The sequence below is a fragment of the Malurus melanocephalus genome, unplaced genomic scaffold (assembly GCF_030028575.1).
Source record: "Malurus melanocephalus ecotype Western Australia unplaced genomic scaffold, MMel_1.1 scaffold_319, whole genome shotgun sequence".
Taxonomy (NCBI): Eukaryota; Metazoa; Chordata; class Aves; order Passeriformes; family Maluridae; genus Malurus; species Malurus melanocephalus.
Genome location: NW_026623551.1, coordinates 570,669 through 589,825, shown reverse-complemented (window position 1 = coordinate 589,825; position 19,157 = coordinate 570,669). Strand labels below are relative to the sequence as shown.

The 19,157-nt window shown below is 50.3% G+C and overlaps 1 protein-coding gene across 1 annotated transcript in view; it reads right to left on the bottom strand.

Annotated features, from left to right (window-relative positions):
- GALNT17 (polypeptide N-acetylgalactosaminyltransferase 17) overlaps positions 1 to 19,157 on the bottom strand; it is a 176,275-nt gene that overhangs the window by 38,675 nt on the left and 118,443 nt on the right. Inside the window, exon 6 of the mRNA XM_057377611.1 lies at positions 8,765 to 8,882. Coding sequence (XP_057233594.1) covers positions 8,765 to 8,882 — 118 coding nt within the window. The remainder of the gene's footprint in view (positions 1 to 8,764; positions 8,883 to 19,157) is intronic.

The following is a 19,157-nucleotide window of genomic DNA, read 5'->3' as shown; positions in this document are numbered from 1 at the left end:
TTCCATGGCCTTGGAAGCAGGTGGAGATGCAGCTGCAGGCAGCAGAGGAGACAAAGCCTGGGCCAGGAGTTCCAGCCCAGGTACAGTGGATGGGTGAGAGAGGGCAGCTGGGAGAGCAAAGGAGAGCAGTGGGGAAGGATGGGATGGGATGGGATGGGATGGGATGGGATGGGATGGGATGGGATGGGGATTGGGATTGGGATTGGGATTGGGATTGGGATTGGGATTGGGATTGGGATTGGGATTGGGATTGGGATTGGGATTGGGATGGGCAGCAGCACCACGGCCAGGGGGATGGCCAGAGCCTCAGTGCTGGACAGCAGCTCCTCCCTGGACAGGCAGTAGGATCCCTGATGCCTGATGATTTTTGCCTTTCCTTTTTATGTATCCTTTTATGTATTTTGTAGACCCTTTTTGACATTTCTGTACCCTTTATGTATCCCTCTACCCTTTCCCTACACATTTATAATTCCTGTAGTATGATATTCCAGCTCAGTTTTGGGTCCTGCTGGGCAGAGAAACCAAACACCCCCAGTAAAGGGTCAGTGAGCTCTGTGCTGTCTCAAATTCGAAGCTCCCGCCTTGGTCGAGCGTTCTCTCTGGGTCCCATTGTGTGAACTGGGCTCTGGCCTCATCTGGGGGGATTCATTAGAATAGGGGGGCATTACTGCAATTGTTAAGCTTCTCATTGGGGAATCCTACATAGAGATATTAATTAGTGAAATCTATAAAACTTGTATAAGTGTTATATGTGGGGTGCACTGTCCGCCGAGTTCTGAGTGCACCCGGATCCCATTAAACACTGAGGTCAATCCCTTTATCCCCTTGCTCGTGTCTGTGCCATCATTAAAACTGGCTGAGAAGGCACCACCCCCAGGAAGCTGTCAGGGCCTCGGGGCTGCCATGAGCTGAGACAGGAGATGGTGGCAGCCCCTGGGTCCCATGGGGAGCACGAGCTGAGAAGGGACATTGGAGTGGGAGACGTGGCACAATCTGTGGGTTTCCAGGTGCCACCGCCCCCCTCTGCCCTTTGCCTGGGGACTGGGCCAGGGCTGAAGGAGCCTGGGTGGCACAGGGGGTGTCAGGGCAGCTCGGGGCAGGGGCTGCTGCCAACAGCAGGAAAGGGCATTTKCTTCCCAGCTCTGCTTTTGCAAGTGTGGAACAATGACATCTGTGCTGGCCATCACAGCAGGGACCCCTGGGCCATGGCCAGGACACCTCCTGTGTCCTCTCCTGTGTCACCCCCTGTGCCACCCCCTGTGACATCCCTGTGTCACCCCCTGTGCCACCCCATCGTTTCAGGGGGTCCTGCAGTGCTGGGGGGGTTTGGGGACTCTTGGCAGGCTGAGCTCAAGGCACACACGTGTGACAGGAAGGAACCGCAGTCAGCACAAAGCTGAGCTTCTTAATAAAGCAAAAACTCCCAAAAATGAGAGGTGATCTTGGCCTGATTGATGGCATTTAATTTGCATATGGCCACGAGCAGCACTTTGGTTAATTAACACCTATTTTGTGTCTGCAGGTGAATGTGAAATGAGGGGTTTGGTCCTGAGGCTTTGGGTGTAAATCTCAGCGCTGAACAGGTTCCCTTCCCTCCCCTGAATTTCCTGTGTCAATAAAACATCCCAATTCCCTCCTGAACAGGTTCCCTTCCCTTCCCTACCCCAAATTTCCTGTGTCAATAAACCATCCCCATTCCCTGGCAGGTGGTGGCACATAACAAAAGCCAAGAAGGATGTTCCTGTATTATAGAGCCTGATGCATTAATTAGCTCAGAAAATTGAAGCATTTTTTGTTTGGAGGGGCATGGATGAGGATTTTTAACCTTCTTCCAGGGAAACATTCAATTCTGGAAATGTTAACCCTTGTGGGTGAGGCCTCAATCCAGAGCTGCACTTCTGGATTGAAGCTGGTGAAATGGTGCCACCAGAGTTCCCAGGAGCTGGGAAGGGAAATGCTGTGCTGGATCCCAGCCTGGGCACTCAGGGCTGTGATTTCATTTCATTTCCTGATCTGCTTCCTGCTCCAGCAGCTCCCAGCCAGCCCAGGGAGAAGCAGGAAATGCTGCCTCAGTCCTAGAGCAGAAAATCCCTCAGGGATCCCTCAGTTCCAYGGCATCCAGTGCCTCAGTGGCCAGGTTTTTATGCAAAGCTGAGGAAGTTTGAGTCAACCACTTGAATCCTCATAGAACTGGAGCGAGCATGGGGCTGGGAGGTGAGATCCACCAGGAGGAGGTCAAGCAGCAGCACCTTCCCTTGCCAGGGGACTCCTGAGGAAACCCTGGGGTCAAGGAGAGGGATCAAACACCCCTCAGGCTTAGGGCAGAGGTGCCAGGAGATCATCTCTGAGCCAACAGTCCAGCTGGGAACAACAAATCAGCTGAAGGAAGGCAGGAAGGTCACTGCTGCCAGGGAATTCCCTTCCCAGGGAGCTCCGGCTGGGAATGCTGCTCAGAGCCCCACAGAGCTCCCAGGGGTCACACCCTGATCCCACTCCTGAACACCCTGATCCCATTCCCAGCTCCCTGATCCCACTCCCAGCCCCCTGATCCCACTCCTGACACCCTGATCCTACTCCTGACACCCTGATCCCACTCCTGACACCCTGATCCCTCTCCCAGCTCCCTGATCCTGCTACTGACAGCTGCAGGGATGCTGTGCMTGCTCTCCACATCARGATTTCACCTCCYAGGCCTCAGTGTAGACTCTGCATTAACCCAGCCCCTGGCAGATCCCAAGCCCTGCCTGCCAGGGGCAACAACCCCATGAAGATCAGGACAAAGCTTCTCCCTGCCAGAGTTTCAGSTGCCCACGAGGCCTGAAATGGAATTCTCCCCCCACAGTGACTCTCACACGGTCACTGCACGGGCAGAGCCATTGCATTTCCCTGCAAAGACCATCAGTGCCTTCCCAGCAGCAAAACCAGCTGGTCAGGGGCAAAAGGAGAAGCATCTGGGGTGAAACCCCAGCCCCTTTTCCCTCCCCTCCCTGCCCCAGCTGCCAGCAGGGCACAGGGAGGACAAACCTGCGGCCACCAGGAGGGAACAGAGTTGTGAGCCTCGGCCACCCCCTGCCCAGGAGGGACAGCCACAACCCCAGCACCTCACCCTAACCCTAACCCCAACCCTAACCCCAACTACAACCTCAACCCTAACCCTAACCCCAAACCTAACCCCAACCACAACCCCAACCCCAACCCTAACCCCAGCCCCAACCCCCAGCACCTCCTGCTCACGGACAGCCCAAACCCAGCCCCACCTGCAGGAGGAGCTGGGGCTGGAGAGCATTTCAGCAGTGCAGGAAACCAGGGCAGAGCTGCAGCTGAGGCAGCCTCGAGTWCCCCCCGAGCTGACAGCCCAAACCCCAAACCCCGGTGCTCAGCTTGCTCTTGGGCTGATTCCTGCTCTCAAATAAATCAGCCACTGATTGGATATTGTTCAGAGGTGAAAATATTTCTCCCAGCCACGCCACAATCAGTTTGAAGAGCAAAATCTCCTCTACCAGGGGCGCAGGTACAAACAAACATAGGGAGGTTGTATATTCCTGGTGTGTCACTATTCCCAAGAATTTTTCCAAGGTCAGCCCTCCCCTGCCTCTTATTTTCCTCCAAATCAACTCAAKTTTGATTTGGAGACATCCTTAAGCCCCAATTTCTAAGTGGATTTTGTGGCTGACAGATAAAATAGTTTTTAAAATTTGGCCTTCAGTCTATCTCATTGGCAAGTTTGGGCTGGGTGGGTTTTGTTTGATTGTTTCAACCTCCTTTAATYTTTTTCTTTTTAATGTTTGCTGAACTGCAGGTGTCTCCAAGGTCCTGGCAGGGCATCAGCACGTCTGGAATGGCTGCTCCACGCTCCCTGTGCCTGGAGAGGGATGAGGGAGAGCTGATCCACCCCCATCCTTCACACCAGGCTGGCCCAGCTGGGACTCCCTGTCTGACAAATCAAATTCTTCAGGTTTTAGTGCATCCCCTGCTGCTTTTCCCATGTCTTGCTCAGACTTTGGCATCTTTATTCCAACAGATACTCAGATTTTATGAACTCCAACATTTCTTTCCCTGACAGGTGAGCACAGAGCTTCATTCCCTGCTGGAAGAGTCCAGCTCYGGGTCCCAGAGCTGGAGCCAGGCTGAGAGAGCTGGGGGTGCTCACCTGGAGAGRAGAAGGCTCCAGGGAGAGCTSAGAGCCCCTGCCAGAGCCTAAAGGGGCTCCAGGAGAGCTGGAGAGGGACTGGGGACAAGGGATGGAGGGACAGGACACAGGGAATGGCTCCCCACTGCCAGAGGACAGGGATGGATGGGATATTGGGCAGGAATTGTTCCCTGTGAGGGTGGGGAGGCCCTGGCACAGGGTGCCCAGAGMAGCTGTGGCTGCCCCTGGATCCCTGGCAGTGCCCAAGGCCAGGCTGGACATTGGGGYTGGGAGCAGCCTGGGACAGTGGGAGGTGTCCCTGCCATGGCAGGGGTGGCACTGGRTGGGATTTAAGGATCTTCCAAYCCAACCATTCCATTATTCCCATGACATGGGGATGCCACTCCATCTGCTCCATGCACATAAATTCCCTGGCTTGGCAGCACCAGAGATCTGCCCTGCTSGATCCAGAGGGGAAATTTAGGGGGAAAAAAGGCTGGGATATTAAAGGAGATGGGGAAAACATCTGGGATATTAAAGAAGACACTTTTGTTCTGGCAATCCTTTCAAAGCTCCAACCCAGCCCTTGGACAATTCACCAGCAGCAGCAAAAAGCAGCTTCAGTCACTCGTTAAACCTCCAAGGAATCCCTGAATTGGGCCCGACTTAATGAATCCAATAATCGATTCCTCCTGCACAAATAAGGAGTGGGATGGATCAGCTAATAAGCATTCCCAGTTAATTGCTTTCTTCAAGTGACAATTTGTACAAATGATACCATCAAAGCAGTAATAATATCCCTATTGATTAAATTAATCTCAGAAAGACAACTCCAATAACTTTAATTAGCAATGCATGACACAAGCACAAAACGCTCAGAAAACAACCTTGCAGCCCATCCCAGACTTTGAAATCGTGGTGTTAGAAAATACACCAGTTTAAAAATTGTTATATAACTTTGGTCAAAGATCTTGTTTGCCTTTGCCCTGGGGGAAGGCACTGATTCTTTGCAGGGCATTGTTCCATCAGGTGAGGCCTGAGGAGCTTCACAGCTCAACAGAGCAGGAGAGGGACAGAGAGAAGGGACATCAGTGACCATCAGTGACCATCAATGACCATCAGTGACCATTAATGGCCATCAATGGCCATCATTGACCATCAGTGACCATCAGTGACCATCAGTGACCATCAACAGAACATCAGCTCCAAACCTCCCCCCTGACCTGGTTGGACACTCCTGGTTTGGGAAAAGAGAGATGAGGAGCAGGACCTGATCAGCATCAGAGGGGAAGAAATCCAGATCCAACAGGAACCCAAATCCTGAGAATTGCAAAACGTTGGACCAATGAACATTGAACCAATAAAGTTCTCTGGGTTTGACTGGATAAATCTGGGGGAAAATCTTGTAAAATCCATGTGTCATGGAATGATTTTCTCTGCACACCTGGGCTGTGTGTGGATGAAATTACTTCTGTGGCACATCCTGGCCAGAACAACATCCTGGCCAGAAAATAAAGTAATGCCTTGACTTTCTGCTGTTGCAGAGTTTTTGTTTTTCCCACAGTTTTCAGTGACAATGGTAGCAGCCATGTCCCAGGCTTTGGCATCTTTACTTCAGCAGACACACAGAATTTTGGGACATCTGTAGGGAATGTCTGTGACTAAGCAAGAAAAGCTTTTGAGCCTCCCTGCAGAGCACAGGCACCTCCCCACTCAGCCCCACACTCACTGGAAACCAGGGCCACAAACAGCCTGAGAAGCAAGGAAAACTTTCCAGCAGGAGCACAGACAGGGAGCAAAGTCTCTGTGCCAGAATTCCTGCTGGGAGCAGGGGGGATCCACAGCAGCCATGAACAYTGGGCACCAGGGTCATGAAATGAGAGCAGGAACTCCCTCGACAGAAAAGGGTTGGCCCACAGAATGTGCAGAGAGAGCAGGAGCTGTTCCTTGGGGAAGTCAGAACAGGAGCAGGGCCAGGAGAAGGAGACACAGCACCCACGGCACCCACCCAGAGCACCCCCAGGACGGGCAGGGGGAGCCTTGAGCAGTGGAACTGTGGAACCCCAGGGTGCACAGGCAGGGGAGCAGAGAGCCAAGAGCCATCCTGGGGATGGGACAAAAAGGGCTCTTTTAAAGGTGTTTTTTTTTGGTTTTTTTAAGTGGCTCCTGCAGGACCTTTCTCATTTTGCTCCCTGAATTCAGCAGCTGACAAAAACATAGGGCCCAGATGTTTCACCCCAAAAGGCACAGGACAGGTCCTTTTTACACCTCTTACAGAATCACAAACTGTTTAGGTTGGAAAGTCCCTGTGAGATCAGYGAGTCCAACTATCCCCAGCCCTGMCAAGGCCAYCACTGCCCRTGTCCCCAGGTACCACATCCCCATGGTCAAACCCCTCCAGGGGTGGGCACTGCCCCACCCAGAGGCACTTGAATAAAACAGGAATCTTTTACAGGGCTTTGGCACTTCCAGGTTAGTCCAGCCCAACCTTCTCAATTGCTTATTTCATGTTGTTATTCTGATCCCTTGATTTAATTTCCCATAAAAGGGTTACTTTGTGCTTTTGCCTGAAATGCTGCAATTTTCCATGTCCTTGTACCCTCCGTGCATTTATTGTTTTGTTTTTGTTCTTTGAGCAGTTTTGGCTTTAGATCTTTCTGATCTCTCTGATATTGTGGTGCCAAAACTGCTCCCAGGACTGGAGGTGAGGTTGCACCAGAGCAGAGTGGGACAATCACACCCATAAAATATCCCAAAAATATCCCAGGGTTCTCAGAACCATGATGGAATTTGCTCCACCAYGACAAAGAAACACTTCGTGCATTTATTTTCATCCAGGAATCACTGAAACAACCAAGGAACCACTATATCCCTTTTCTGCCTCCAGACTTACCAGGCAAAATAGCAAAACACCACAAAAAGCCCTCATAATTTCCTATTCACTGATCCTCAAAAGGATTTTATTAACACAGAGTCCTTCTTTGCAATGAGTTCTTGGTCACTAAACAAGACACTTGCACGGACACTGATTTTTGGAGCTCAAAAACCTTTAAAATTCTCCTTTCTGTGTGGTCTTACCAGGCAGATTTCGAAGTGTTTTGCCTCCCAAAGCCACCAATAATTGTAAAACCTCGAGCAGAGCACACAGCATGGGTGTGAAAACGCACGGCTGAGAAAATCGAGCTTGGGAAGGTCACTAGGGGAAGAGAGGGATTATTGTTTTCCATAAAAGGATGTTTATTGGCCTTTCCAAAAAATCCAGGAGAGGATAAACACTCACCACTTTCCCTGAGCCATCCAYCTTTAGTTTTCCAGTTAAGAAGATTCAATGAAATCCCCCAAACCCATGGAAAAGGGCTGAATTGAGGGAAGAGTGGCTCCACCATGAGACCAAAAACCGCAAATCCAAACAACCCAGGAGGAGCAGGGTTTGGAGAGGGAGCTCTTCCGGAGGAGCAGCAATTTCTGCACCAGGAGAAGAGCTCTGGGGCACACAGGGAGACTTTAAAAAGGAGAGGACAAATGCTCACCACTTTTCCTGAGCCATCCACCTTATTCTTCCAGTTAAGARCATTCAATGAAATCCCCAAAACCATGAGTAGTGGCTGAATTATTGAGAGAAGAGCAGCTCCATGATRAGAACAAAAATCCCAAATCTGAACAACCCTGGAGGAGCAGGGTTTGGAGAGGGATCTCTGCAGGAGGAGCAGCAATTTYTGCACCAGCAGAGGAGCTCTGGGGCACACCGAGAGCCTTTTATTGCCCTCCTTGTTTAAGTGAGATCACTTAACAACGTGAGATCTAACAATAGTGAGATCCCCAATAACAACGCATTTCTGAGGTTTCCCCTGCCTTGTCAGCAAAGCAAATTCCTTCTGGTAAATCTCGGAGCTGAACAACGATTTTTCATTTTTACAACAGCACAATCGATGCAATTTTCCGGTGAGAAGTCTCCAGCCTCCCCTTATCAGCTCGTTAAGGCACGAGTGCAGCACTCAAACCGCGCCTGGGAGAATCTCCACACACTCCTGGTGCTCTGAACACGGAATTCATCACTGGGGAATCGCCTCAGTGTGTGTGAACACTGCAATCACTACGCCAGATCTAATATTGTACACGGCAATCAGGGGATGCTGCCGCCCAGGCTCTGAGAAAGCAAAGCTGCTCTTCTTCACTGCTCAGAGCAGGTCTGGTGTCTGTGAATGGAGTTCATTTGCAGAAGCTGAATGCCTTTGAAATATTTGCAGGTTTTGTGTCTTCTCCAGACACCCCCAAGACCATTCACCCAATCCTGGTTTTCCTGGTGTTTAATTTCCAGCAGCACTGTCACAACCCAGCCAGGCTCGAGCTGGAAATGCCATTTCATTTCTGCACCTTTTTGCACCATGTCAGGCAGATTGGAACCCAAGGAAAAAGACTAAACTTACCAAACCCAAGTCATTTTTCTCCCTTAAACTGAAATGAAAGCACTGTGAATGCCATCCCCTCCCAATTCCCTCAATATTATTATTATTACCAATAGTATTCCAATCACCATTCAGGCCAGCTCAATAAAGGCTTTGGGTTCCTGAAAGGCTGTAGGGTGAGATTTTGGATTCCTGAAATCCTGCAGGTGAGATTTTTCTCATCACAAACCTTGATGCCCAGCTCGATGTTCTCGCCGCCGTACACGTCCATGCCAGGGTCCAGCAGCCCAATCTCCCCGAAGAACTTCCTGTTCACCACGAAGGAGCAGCCGATCATGGCCGGGGTCCTGCAGCAAGAGAGAACCATGGGAACAAAATTAGGGTCACTCCCCGACCCTAAATGGGCTAATTTTGTACAGCTGCCGCCCTCAGGGGCTGCCYGCCACCGGCGATCCCAAAGATTTCCTGGTAATGCACTTTTGAAGGCATTATTTTGCATTGAAATTGCCCACAATCCACACAATCATTTCAGTGTTTGCATACTGGAGAAGGGTTTTCCTGGGGTTAAATTATGGAGGACTTGGCTTTGCTGGAAATACCTTGGGGTGTCTGTGGGCAGGGATGCGATTTCTTTGGGATTCCACTGCCCACAAGTGAAGGAAATACAACAATGACTTTTCCTTTCTCTCCTTTCCAGTATGGCTGGAACAGAGCAGCCTTTAGGACAGATTCTGCTTTTAGGGTCTCTATGAAAGAGGGTTTCCAGCTGTAATCCCAAAGGAGCCATCAGCACCAGCAACAAGCTCACTGTGAATGTGTACAGCAAACCCTTTAAGAACTGTTTGCAGAACCCTCTGTGGGGTCACTCCCAGTTCCCCCAGTACAGACAGGACTCTGGGTTACAGATGGAGTTGTCACATCCCCCTGCACCCCGTGCCCTCCAGTCCAGAGCGCTCAGCTCCCACTGCTGGGGCAGCCAGGGACAGGGGCTGGGAGGGAAACGACACAGAAAACTGGGGCATCAGGGGAACAGCATAGAGGGAGGGAAAGCAGAGTGCCAGGGGTTAACCTGTCCTAACTGTGCGGTTTTAGGGCATTACAGATCGCTGTGTTTATAATGACCCTCAGAAGTCACAATACCCAGCCCAGCTCTGCAGCTGGGACAGCTGAGATGAGGCTGCAGTTGTGATTTGAACTGATGTGACACCCTGAGATGAGGCTGCTGATTCTCACACCCTGAGATGTCATTTCAGGGGATTTCTGGATGCTGCTGACTCTCTCCATCAGACCCCACTTTGCCCCAGAGCCCAGCACTGAACGAACCCAAGCAGTTCTGCTCAGGGATGCTGCCAGTGCAGCTGTCCTGGTGCGTGCAGAGTTCACCTCTGGGGTATTCCTTGTGCTAGAACAGAAACACAAAAAGCCTTCCCCCACTGGACTGCTCCTCTCTGAACCCATGCAGGRGAGAAAAATCAGGGACCCACTCGGTCCAGCAGGGAGATGTCGGTGAATGTCCCAGTGAGGGACTGCCAGGGGCTTTTGTGGAGTTTTTGGGAGTTCCAGGAGTGCCCGGCCCATGCTGAACTCTGGGCAGGGGAATGAGATGGGATTCATGGGATGGGATGGGATGGGATGGCCCCATCTCTGCCAGCCCATGGGAATCCCACACCACCAAGGAATGCCTGCTCTCCAAACGCTGCTCTGGAGGCAGGAATGGGGCCACAGGGTCCTGCCAATCCTGGGACCAGCCCCAATCCCAGCTCCATTCCAGCCCTGTCCATGCTGGGGAGAACACCCAAGGCTGGAATCAGCGGGTTTGGCCTGAGAGGAGGAGAACACCCCTGGATTCACCCAGAGCTGCCTCACAGGGAGCAGGGACSGTGCTCCAGCTCTCCATCCACACCTCACACCAGAGGTGCTCTGCCAGAGGAGCTCCTGGCATCCCCAGGGCTCAGAAACGCCAAGGATTTCACAGCTCAGCTCCATCCACAGCAGTCAAACCTGGTGAAAACCACAAGTGCTTTGGATGAAAGGCTCTGCCCACTCTAATATTATTATTTATAGAGATTTTAATACTCCTAATAGGAGACAGAAGAGCTGGATGCTGCTGCCAYGTTAAATTAGTTCCAAGTGGAATCCATCAGAAGGTTTTTCCAACAGATTTCCTCCCTGACAGCTGGCTCAGCCCTCCTTCCATGGAGCAGGATAATGTTTCACGCTTTGCTGCCACTCTGGTACTTAAGATTTCAATTCTCTTGCTTTATTTGCAGCAAGTTAACTGCCATTAACAGAAACAATTCCTTCTGAAATGATAACCACCTCATAGATGCCAAATCGAATTGTTCCATTATCCTGGATTACCCCCTGGAATTTCAGAGAAGAGTAAATTGCTCTGGTTTTATCCAGAGTATGAACAACCCAGTTCCTCTCCTCCACTGGGAATAGGTGTGGAAACCTCTGACTTCTCCAGTCAAAACCTGTTAAAGGCACTCAGAGAAGTGGAAAAAGCCAGAAAAGGAATCCAGGTGAAAGATGAAGATGAAAGAAACTGCATTGTGGCCCCAGTGCTGTGGATCTCTGGGAATTCACAGCCAGGGAAAAGAGGTTTTCTGAACTGGAACTGGCTCAGAGCCACAAACAGGAGCTGTACCCTGAGAGAGTTCCTTTCATTGTTGTTTATAAATCCCARAATGGCTTGGGTGGGAAGGGACCTTAAAAACCATCCCATCCCAGGGGCAGGAACACCTCCCACTGTCCCAGGCTGCTCCCAGCCCCARTGTCCAGCCTGGCCTTGGRCACTGCCAGGGATCCAGGGGCAGCCACAGCTGCTCTGGGCACCCTCCCAGGGAAGGATTTCTCCCCAACACTTCACAACACCACTTCATTAAACACAAGCCCCAGTCCTTCCCAAAACTCTCCTGGAAACAGCCAGACTGGGATTTAGCACCTCCACCTTCAAGGTTTCCTCTTCCCCACTCTGCTGCAGGTCCTGCTCCATCCCAGGAGCCCGGGGGGCTCCCGAGGCACCGCTCCTGCTCCCTCCAGCCATCCCCAGTATGCGCTCCCTTCTCCTCTCTAACAACATTCAATAAATGAGGAATCAAGCAGCGCTCACCAATTTCAATAAAAGCACCACTAGATTTGGTGGTAAATCCCTCAAAAGGTGGACTCAGACAATAACAGATTGCTCATCCCCAATGCAATAATGGCCTGCAGACAAAGAGCTGATAGAGCCTCTCGTTCCCCCGGCCCTTAATTAAAAGCATTAACGCAGCTTGTTTTTAAAAATCACCCAGCTCAGCTCAATGCATTTTTATTTGTCCTCACAGCTATTCTACCTTTAATGAGAAAGGAAAAGCAGAATTTGGCAGGGAGGAAGAGCGGAGATGTTGAGCAGAATTATCAGGTTTGTACCCAGAACTCCATTGTGACACTTCCTCRCCATTCTTTTGCTTGGTTCCTCTGTAGAACAAGTGAGCAGAGGTCAAGAGGAGCAGCTTTTATGAAATATCCTCCTCSTGGATCTCTAAATAAAGATGAAGTAGATGCAGGCAGAAACGTTTATCCTGCTCTATTAAGTTACTTTAATGTTCTTCCTTTCTTTAGCTCACAGTTATCATCTAATGATTAAAAAGTCTCAAGGAGATTGCTTCTTCAATTCAAGGAAATTAATTTCTCCCCACAATTGGATTTGGCTTCAAATTCCATACTAAAGAGCAGCTCATAAAATATGTAGAAAAAAGATACTACAAAAATAATTAGTGGTCTTCCCACTGACTGCAAGAGGCTGAGAAGAGACTGGGGCAATTTCCAGGGTGCCCAATTCCCATTGAAGTGCTGCTGGCTTCACTGAACTTGGATACTGGAGCTGCTCACCTGCCACATGACAAGGCACTGCCCCACCTTTGGGACATTTGGGACAGTCTTTTAMCTGGCCAGAAGGAAGTTCTGTCCCTCTCCCAACCTTGCCACTCCTAATTTAACACATTGAATTAACACATCTTAGAGTCAGGGAATGGGTTGGGTTGGAAACACTTTAAAGCCCATCCCATTCCATGGGCAGGGACACCTTCCACAGAGGGCTCCAAGCCCCAATGCCCAGCCTGGCCTTGGACACTTCCAGGAACAGGGAATCCATGGAAAAATCCATGCCAGRGTCTCAGCACCCTCACAGGGAAGGATGCCTTCCCACTATCCCGCTGGAGCTGGCAGGGAGCTCATACCCTGCAATGGGATGGCACCAAGGGGGGAGAAGTTACTGCACAGAGAAATGTCTGAGGTCCCATGGAAGGTGCACCCATCCAGTCTGTGCTCTGTTCCCATCTCCAGGAGCTGTTAAACCAGCTGGGCCAGTGCTCTTTATCCTCAGCATCACCCAGCCCTGATCACACCCTCCGGGGGCCATCTCTGCTCATGGGCCATCCAGGGCTCTGGCAATGACTCCTGCAATTCCATCATCCCATTGGGAGATGCCCCGGCCAGACAGGAGGAACTGCACATCCCTACTGGCACAGAAACTGAGGCTCTGCAACACTGGGACACTGCTGCCACTGCATTCCCAGAGGAGAGGAGCTCCASAACCACCCCTGGAGCTGCAGAGACGGACTCGACCTGTCCTCAGGATCAGCGCTTGGATGAGAGCACATCCATCACTGCAACGGGGCTGCAGCCACCACCCTGCCCAACAGGGTGTCAGGCTGTGTTCTGACTCTGGCAGTTCAAGCTGTTGTTTCTCTATTATKGCCTTTATTTTAATTTTTCCTATTCATTTGCAGTTCTGATTTAGAATCTCTCCCAACATATTTGTGTTGGGGTGATTCCCCCACTGATTTGCTTTCAATCTGGCACAATCTCCAGCAGCGTCCGTTCCTTAAATCTCATCCCGTGTGGCATCTGCAGAGCTGTTCCTTGGATAATTCTTTGGCCCTGCCCCAGTGGCCCTGGTTAATTGTCTGTTTCCAATGGGTTTATTTCCCTGCTAAGTGCCACAGAACCTGTGAAACAAATTAAAAAGGAGAGATAGCACACAAAAGAGATGCTGGAGTGAATGGCTTTGCTGCATTTACTGGAGATTAATGCAATTTACACTCTGAATGGCAAGCAGCCTGTGGAAACTGCATTTTTTAAAGCACCTCTTCCATCTACCCACGCCTGTGACCTTGCTGAGCACACATTTGACTTTGTCACTGTTCTCTGCCTGCTCTGGGGCTCCAGGCAAAGCATTGAACTCCTCAGGGAATAATTTTAACCTCCCTACACTAAACCCCCAAAGATGAGGTGTCAGAGGAACAACACTGATTGCTTGAACATTATAACCTGATAATAACAAAATAAAGGGCAGGAAAAGGGAAAGAAAAAAGGGGCCAAACATTGATCCTTAGAAACCCCTCAGGTGGWGACCAGACTTAGGGTGGATTTAACACTCACAGCACCTTCAAACCCATCCGCAGTTCCTCAAGAAGACAGTAAAGTCTTATTATAAAGTTATGGATTTAAGTATTTGAATTTGCACCACTTCAAGCCCCAAGTGACAGCACGGGGATGCCAGGATTTCACCTCTGGGAAGGTGAAAGAATTCTTTGTTTTTGATTCCATAAAATTCCACAATGTTTAGGGTTGGAAGAGACCTTAAAAACCTTGTTTCAACCCCCATACMCCAAACTCCCAAAGAGAAGGTCAGAGGAACAACACTGATTTCTTGAACATTATAACCTGATAATAACAAAATAAAGGGCAGGAAAAGGGAAAGAAAAAGGAAAATGTTTCTCTTTAGAAACCTCTCAGACCGTGACCAGAGTTTGGGTCAAATGGGTTTTACACTCACAGCACCTTCAAACCCAACCTGAGCTCCTCAAAGAAATAAAGAAGTTTGATTTAAAATCTGGATTTAAGGATTTGCACCACTCCAAATCCCCCCAGTGACAGCACAGAGATGCTGGGATTTCACCTCTGGGAAGGTGAAAGATCCTTGGCCTTTGATTTCATAGAATCCCAAAGCAGTTTGGGTTGGGACCTTAAAGACCATCTCATTTCAACCCGTGCACCCCAACMCGAATTCCTAATGATCAGATGTTAGAGGAACAGCTCTGATTTCTTTAATATTTGGTGCTTTTAACCTGACTCAAAATAAAATGCAAGAAAAGGAAAAGAAGAAAGGGGCCAAACATTTCTCCTGAGAAACCCCTCAGGTGGTGACCAGGGTTTGGATGTCCATCACTGCCAGTGTCCATCCAATCCCAAACCCAATCCTAAATCCCCTCCCACTGCCTTTCAATGGGCAGCACCTCACTCCTGGTGCCCGAAGCAATGAGGACCCTGCAGGTTTGGGGTCTCTGCTTCCCTGGGGTGCTGCTCACCCTCCTGAGAGCCCTTCCAGCATTGCAGGAATTCCTCATCAGGAACTCACCCCTTCAGCAATAACTGCGCTGTGACTCCACCTCCTTCCCCTGCTGCCACAGTGCTAATTAAATGGTAATTACCCTGGGATGTAATRCGGATAACTAGCAGGCACTTAACAGGAACGTGTTATTTACTTGGCTGTTTTGAACACCAATCTACTTCTTCTCAAGGGCAGCCAAGCAGCTGATTTTGTGTTCTTCCTCTCCACTGAACACAAAAATCACAAAGAGCAAATTTCCCAGGTAAACAAAGTTCTCCTTGTCTCAGACACAACAACCACCACGCCCTGCTCACAGCCCTGGGGCTGAGGGATCAGGGTTATCCCCCTGAGGATGAATTCGGTACCAAAGCAGGACTTGGGCAGAGATTTCTGTCCTGTCTGGCACCAAAACACTCGCTCCAAGTGACATCAGATGAAAGAAACRACAATAAATTGACTTTTAAAAGGGAAGATGGGCTCAGGTGAGCATCACTCCAGAACCTGCTCTGTTTATTCTGAAACATCCTTTTGAATCTCAGTTAATGGAAAAACATCCTTTTCAATCTCTATTCATGGCTGAAACACCCTTTTAAATCTCTGTTTAATCTCAGTTCATGGCTGAAACACTTGCTTCCATCTCTGAACACTCCAGCCATACTGCAGAGATCAGGAGAGAAATCTCCCCGAGCAAATCCCTGCCCAGAACAAAGATGCTGCAGGCCCGAGCTGTGTCTGGGGACTGTGGGATGTCACCGAGCTGAGCTGGGAATCATTCCCTTGGCAGGGAGGGCAGATCCCAGGAACAGCAGGAACGGAGTAGAGGGAAAGGCTGAGGCCATGGGCAGGTCAGGCTGTGCTGGGGGAGTGGCCCCACAGCCCCTACTCCACCACAGGGGGATTTGGGGGGATCTTGGGGTGATTTGGGAGGTGATTTTTGGGTGATTTTGAGTTGATTTTGGGGTGAAATTTGGGTGATTTTAAGTTGATTTTGCACAGTCACATTCATCACGTGATTTTGGGGTGATTCTTGGGGTTGATTTTGAGGTGATTTTGCACATTAATCACAGGTTATTTGGGGGTGATTTTTGGGTGATTTTGGGGGTGATTTTGAGCTTATTTTGGGGTGATTTGGGGGGTATATTGAGGTGATTTTGCAGTCACATTCACCAGAGGGTGGTTTTGGGGTGATTCTGGGGGTTGATTTTGGGGTGATTTTGCACAGTCACCACAGGGTGATTCTGGAGTGATTTGGGGGTGATCAGCTCCTGACTCAACTTCTGTGCACTCAGGACAGGGCTGGAGATCAGCTCCCAACTCAAAGTCTGAGCACCAGCAGAGCCTTGAGTGGCTTCTGCCAGGATGGGGCACCCTCACTGTGAGCCCCTCTGGGGCACCCCCACCCTGAGCTCCGCTGGGATGGCTGCTTGGGGTTTTTATGTTCTTGTTTTGAGTGGGAAGGGCGCTGTGTTGCTTTTTGAGTTTGTTTTGGTTTGTTGTTTGTGGGGTTTTTGAACACCAAATGCACTGATTTGTTAAAAAACCACAGAATCCCAGACTGGTTTRGGYTGGAAGGGATCCYAAAGCCAAGGGAGCTGCTCCCAGCTCCTGGGGAGGTTTGTCCCTTTGGCACAGGGGATCCCAAATGCTTCCCCATTCCCATCTGGCTCAGGAAGAACCTGTCCTACACTCCAGGAGTTCTGTGCCCACRGGGCTGAGGTTCCTGGTGTTTTGCCCCAAAGCTGAGCAGTGTCAGATTCCAGGGTGGGGGAAGGATCTGCAGTTCACCCTGGCACTGCTGCAGCAGGGCTGAGCCTTCCAGCAAATCCAGACTAATGGAACCCACGGGCTGGGAATGACTGCAGGGAGGGGATGTCAGGGCCTGGAGTCCTCAAGAGAAATTGGATGAGCAGGGAAGCTCCATCATCTGCAGGGCCCTGCACACCCAAAGGCTGCTGAACCTGGTGGTTTATCAACCACTGCTGTGGACATAATACATAATTACATAAAATATATCAATTATTACATAAAACATAAATACATAAATAGCAGGAGCTGTCACGAGCTCATTCCCCAAGGACACGCTCCAAGAACTCCAACCTTCTGATCCTCAGACAAACCCAAATTGCCTTTAAATGTGTCCTTGCAAGGGATTCCTGCTTGTGGGAAACCAGCGGTGGGAAGGAAAGGCAAAATGCCAGTGTTGTGCCAGGAACCACTGCTGGTTTTTGAAACCTGACTCAAAATAAAGGGCAGGAAAAGGGAAAGAAAACAGGAACCAAACATTTACCATTAGAAACCCCTCAGGTGGTGACCAGAGTTAGGGTGGATTTAACACTCACAGCACCTTCAAACTCATTCTCAGTTCCTCAAGAWGACAGTAAAGTCTGATTAAAARGTTATGSATTTAAGTATTYGAATTTGCACYRCTTCAAACACTGCTGGTTCCKGCCTACAGCTGCAGGGAGGGGCAGCTCTGCCCTCTGTGCCCTCCTTTCCTCCACAGCACCCCGTGCCAACAGCCAGGAGCACTTTCACTGCACAGCAGCGTCTCATCAGGAATGTTAACCAGAAAAAAGGAGCTGATTGAACGGCCCAAGGCAGACCCCGGAGAGCCAAGGGGAAGCTGCAGCAGCTGGTGCCAGCTGCAGGTGCAGGAGGTGGAAATGTGAAGGAGGGGTTGAAGACAACCACAAACCCTCCTGGAGCTRGGGGATAAACGTGTCCATAACCTCCAGGGGACAGCTGCTGCCGTGGAAAGGTTCCCAATCCTCCCCTGAACACATCTGAGCACTTGAGAGCTGCTGTTGAGCCGCAGAGCCTCCTCCTGCAGGTGCCGCTGCTCCCAGAGGTGACACTCTGACATTTTCACAGGTGACACCGAATTGTGGCTGGCAGGCTCTCACTGAGGAATTCACTGGGAATTAAGAGAACCATTTAACCCCAGATTGATGCCTTGTGATGCATTTCAGACATTCTTGCCTGGCAGTTTTGAAAAATCCCYGAGTCCCTTCCCACAGAGCACCGCACAGGGTGACATTGACAGAAGCTGCTGCTCCCTGCCTGCAGCTCTGAGGGGRAGCAGGGGCAGCAAAGGCGCTGGAAATGACCTGTCCTGGGGTAAAATCACCCAGATGGGGGAAAAACAACCCAAAACTTTGCTCTCATCAACAGCACTGAATCATCCCAGAATCTCARACTGGTTTGGGTGTGAAGGACTTAAAATCCCAYCCCACCCCTGCCATGGCAGGGACACCTCCCACTGTCCCAGGYTGCTCCCAGCCCCAATGTCCAGCCTGGCCTTGGGCACTGCCAGGGATCCAGGGGCAGCCACAGCTGCTCTGGGCACCCTGTGCCAGGGCCTCCCCACCCTCMCAGGGAACAATTCCTKCCCARTATCCCATCCATCCCTGCCCTCTGGCAGTTTGATCCCATTCCCTGTGTCCTGTYCCTCCATCCCTTGTCCCAGTACCTCTCAGTSTTTCCTGTCAGCTCCTTCAGGCCCTGCGAGGCCACCCTGAGYTCACCCCAGAGCTTCTCYTCTCCAGCTGAACATTCCCAGCTCTCCCAGCMTTCCCTCCCAGYAGAGCTGYTCCATTCCTGGGATCACYCTGGTGGCCTCTTCCAGACCTGCTCCAGCAGCTCCAGGTGCTCCCTGTGCTGGGATCCCAGRGCTCTYTGGCCATCACCATTTACTCAGAAACAATTTGGCAAACTTTGGTGCCAGTCTTACAAATAGCACCTACTGTAATGTCTGCAATTAGAGGATGTGAGAGAATCCCAAAATGTGCATTTTCCATTTGTAGGGTCAGTGCTTACTCCCGATCTTCTCATTAATTCCAACTCAACAAAACCCTAAACATGTCCTTGGCATGGAACTCCAACAGCTTTCCATCTCTGATTTGATACATTCCACCCTGATCCTGCTCCAGAGCTGCTCCCACTGAGGCCAAACCAGCTTATCCTAATTAACATGATTGATAAATAAATAATCAACTTTGATAAATAAATAAATTAGTAAACAAAYGGAACTGCTGCCATCACCTGAAGGGTTTGGCGTTCCTCCCAACCTCCAACAGTTTTTAGGAGAGAAAGGAAATCCATGGGCAGGGCACCACTGAGGCAGCACTCCTGGGGTCACCACCAGATCCCAGCCCTTCATCTCGAGCATCCCTGGAAACCCAGTTATTCTGGGAATGAGGGAAAAGAATGGAAAAAGGAGAAAGAAAATAGGGGAGAGGAAAAA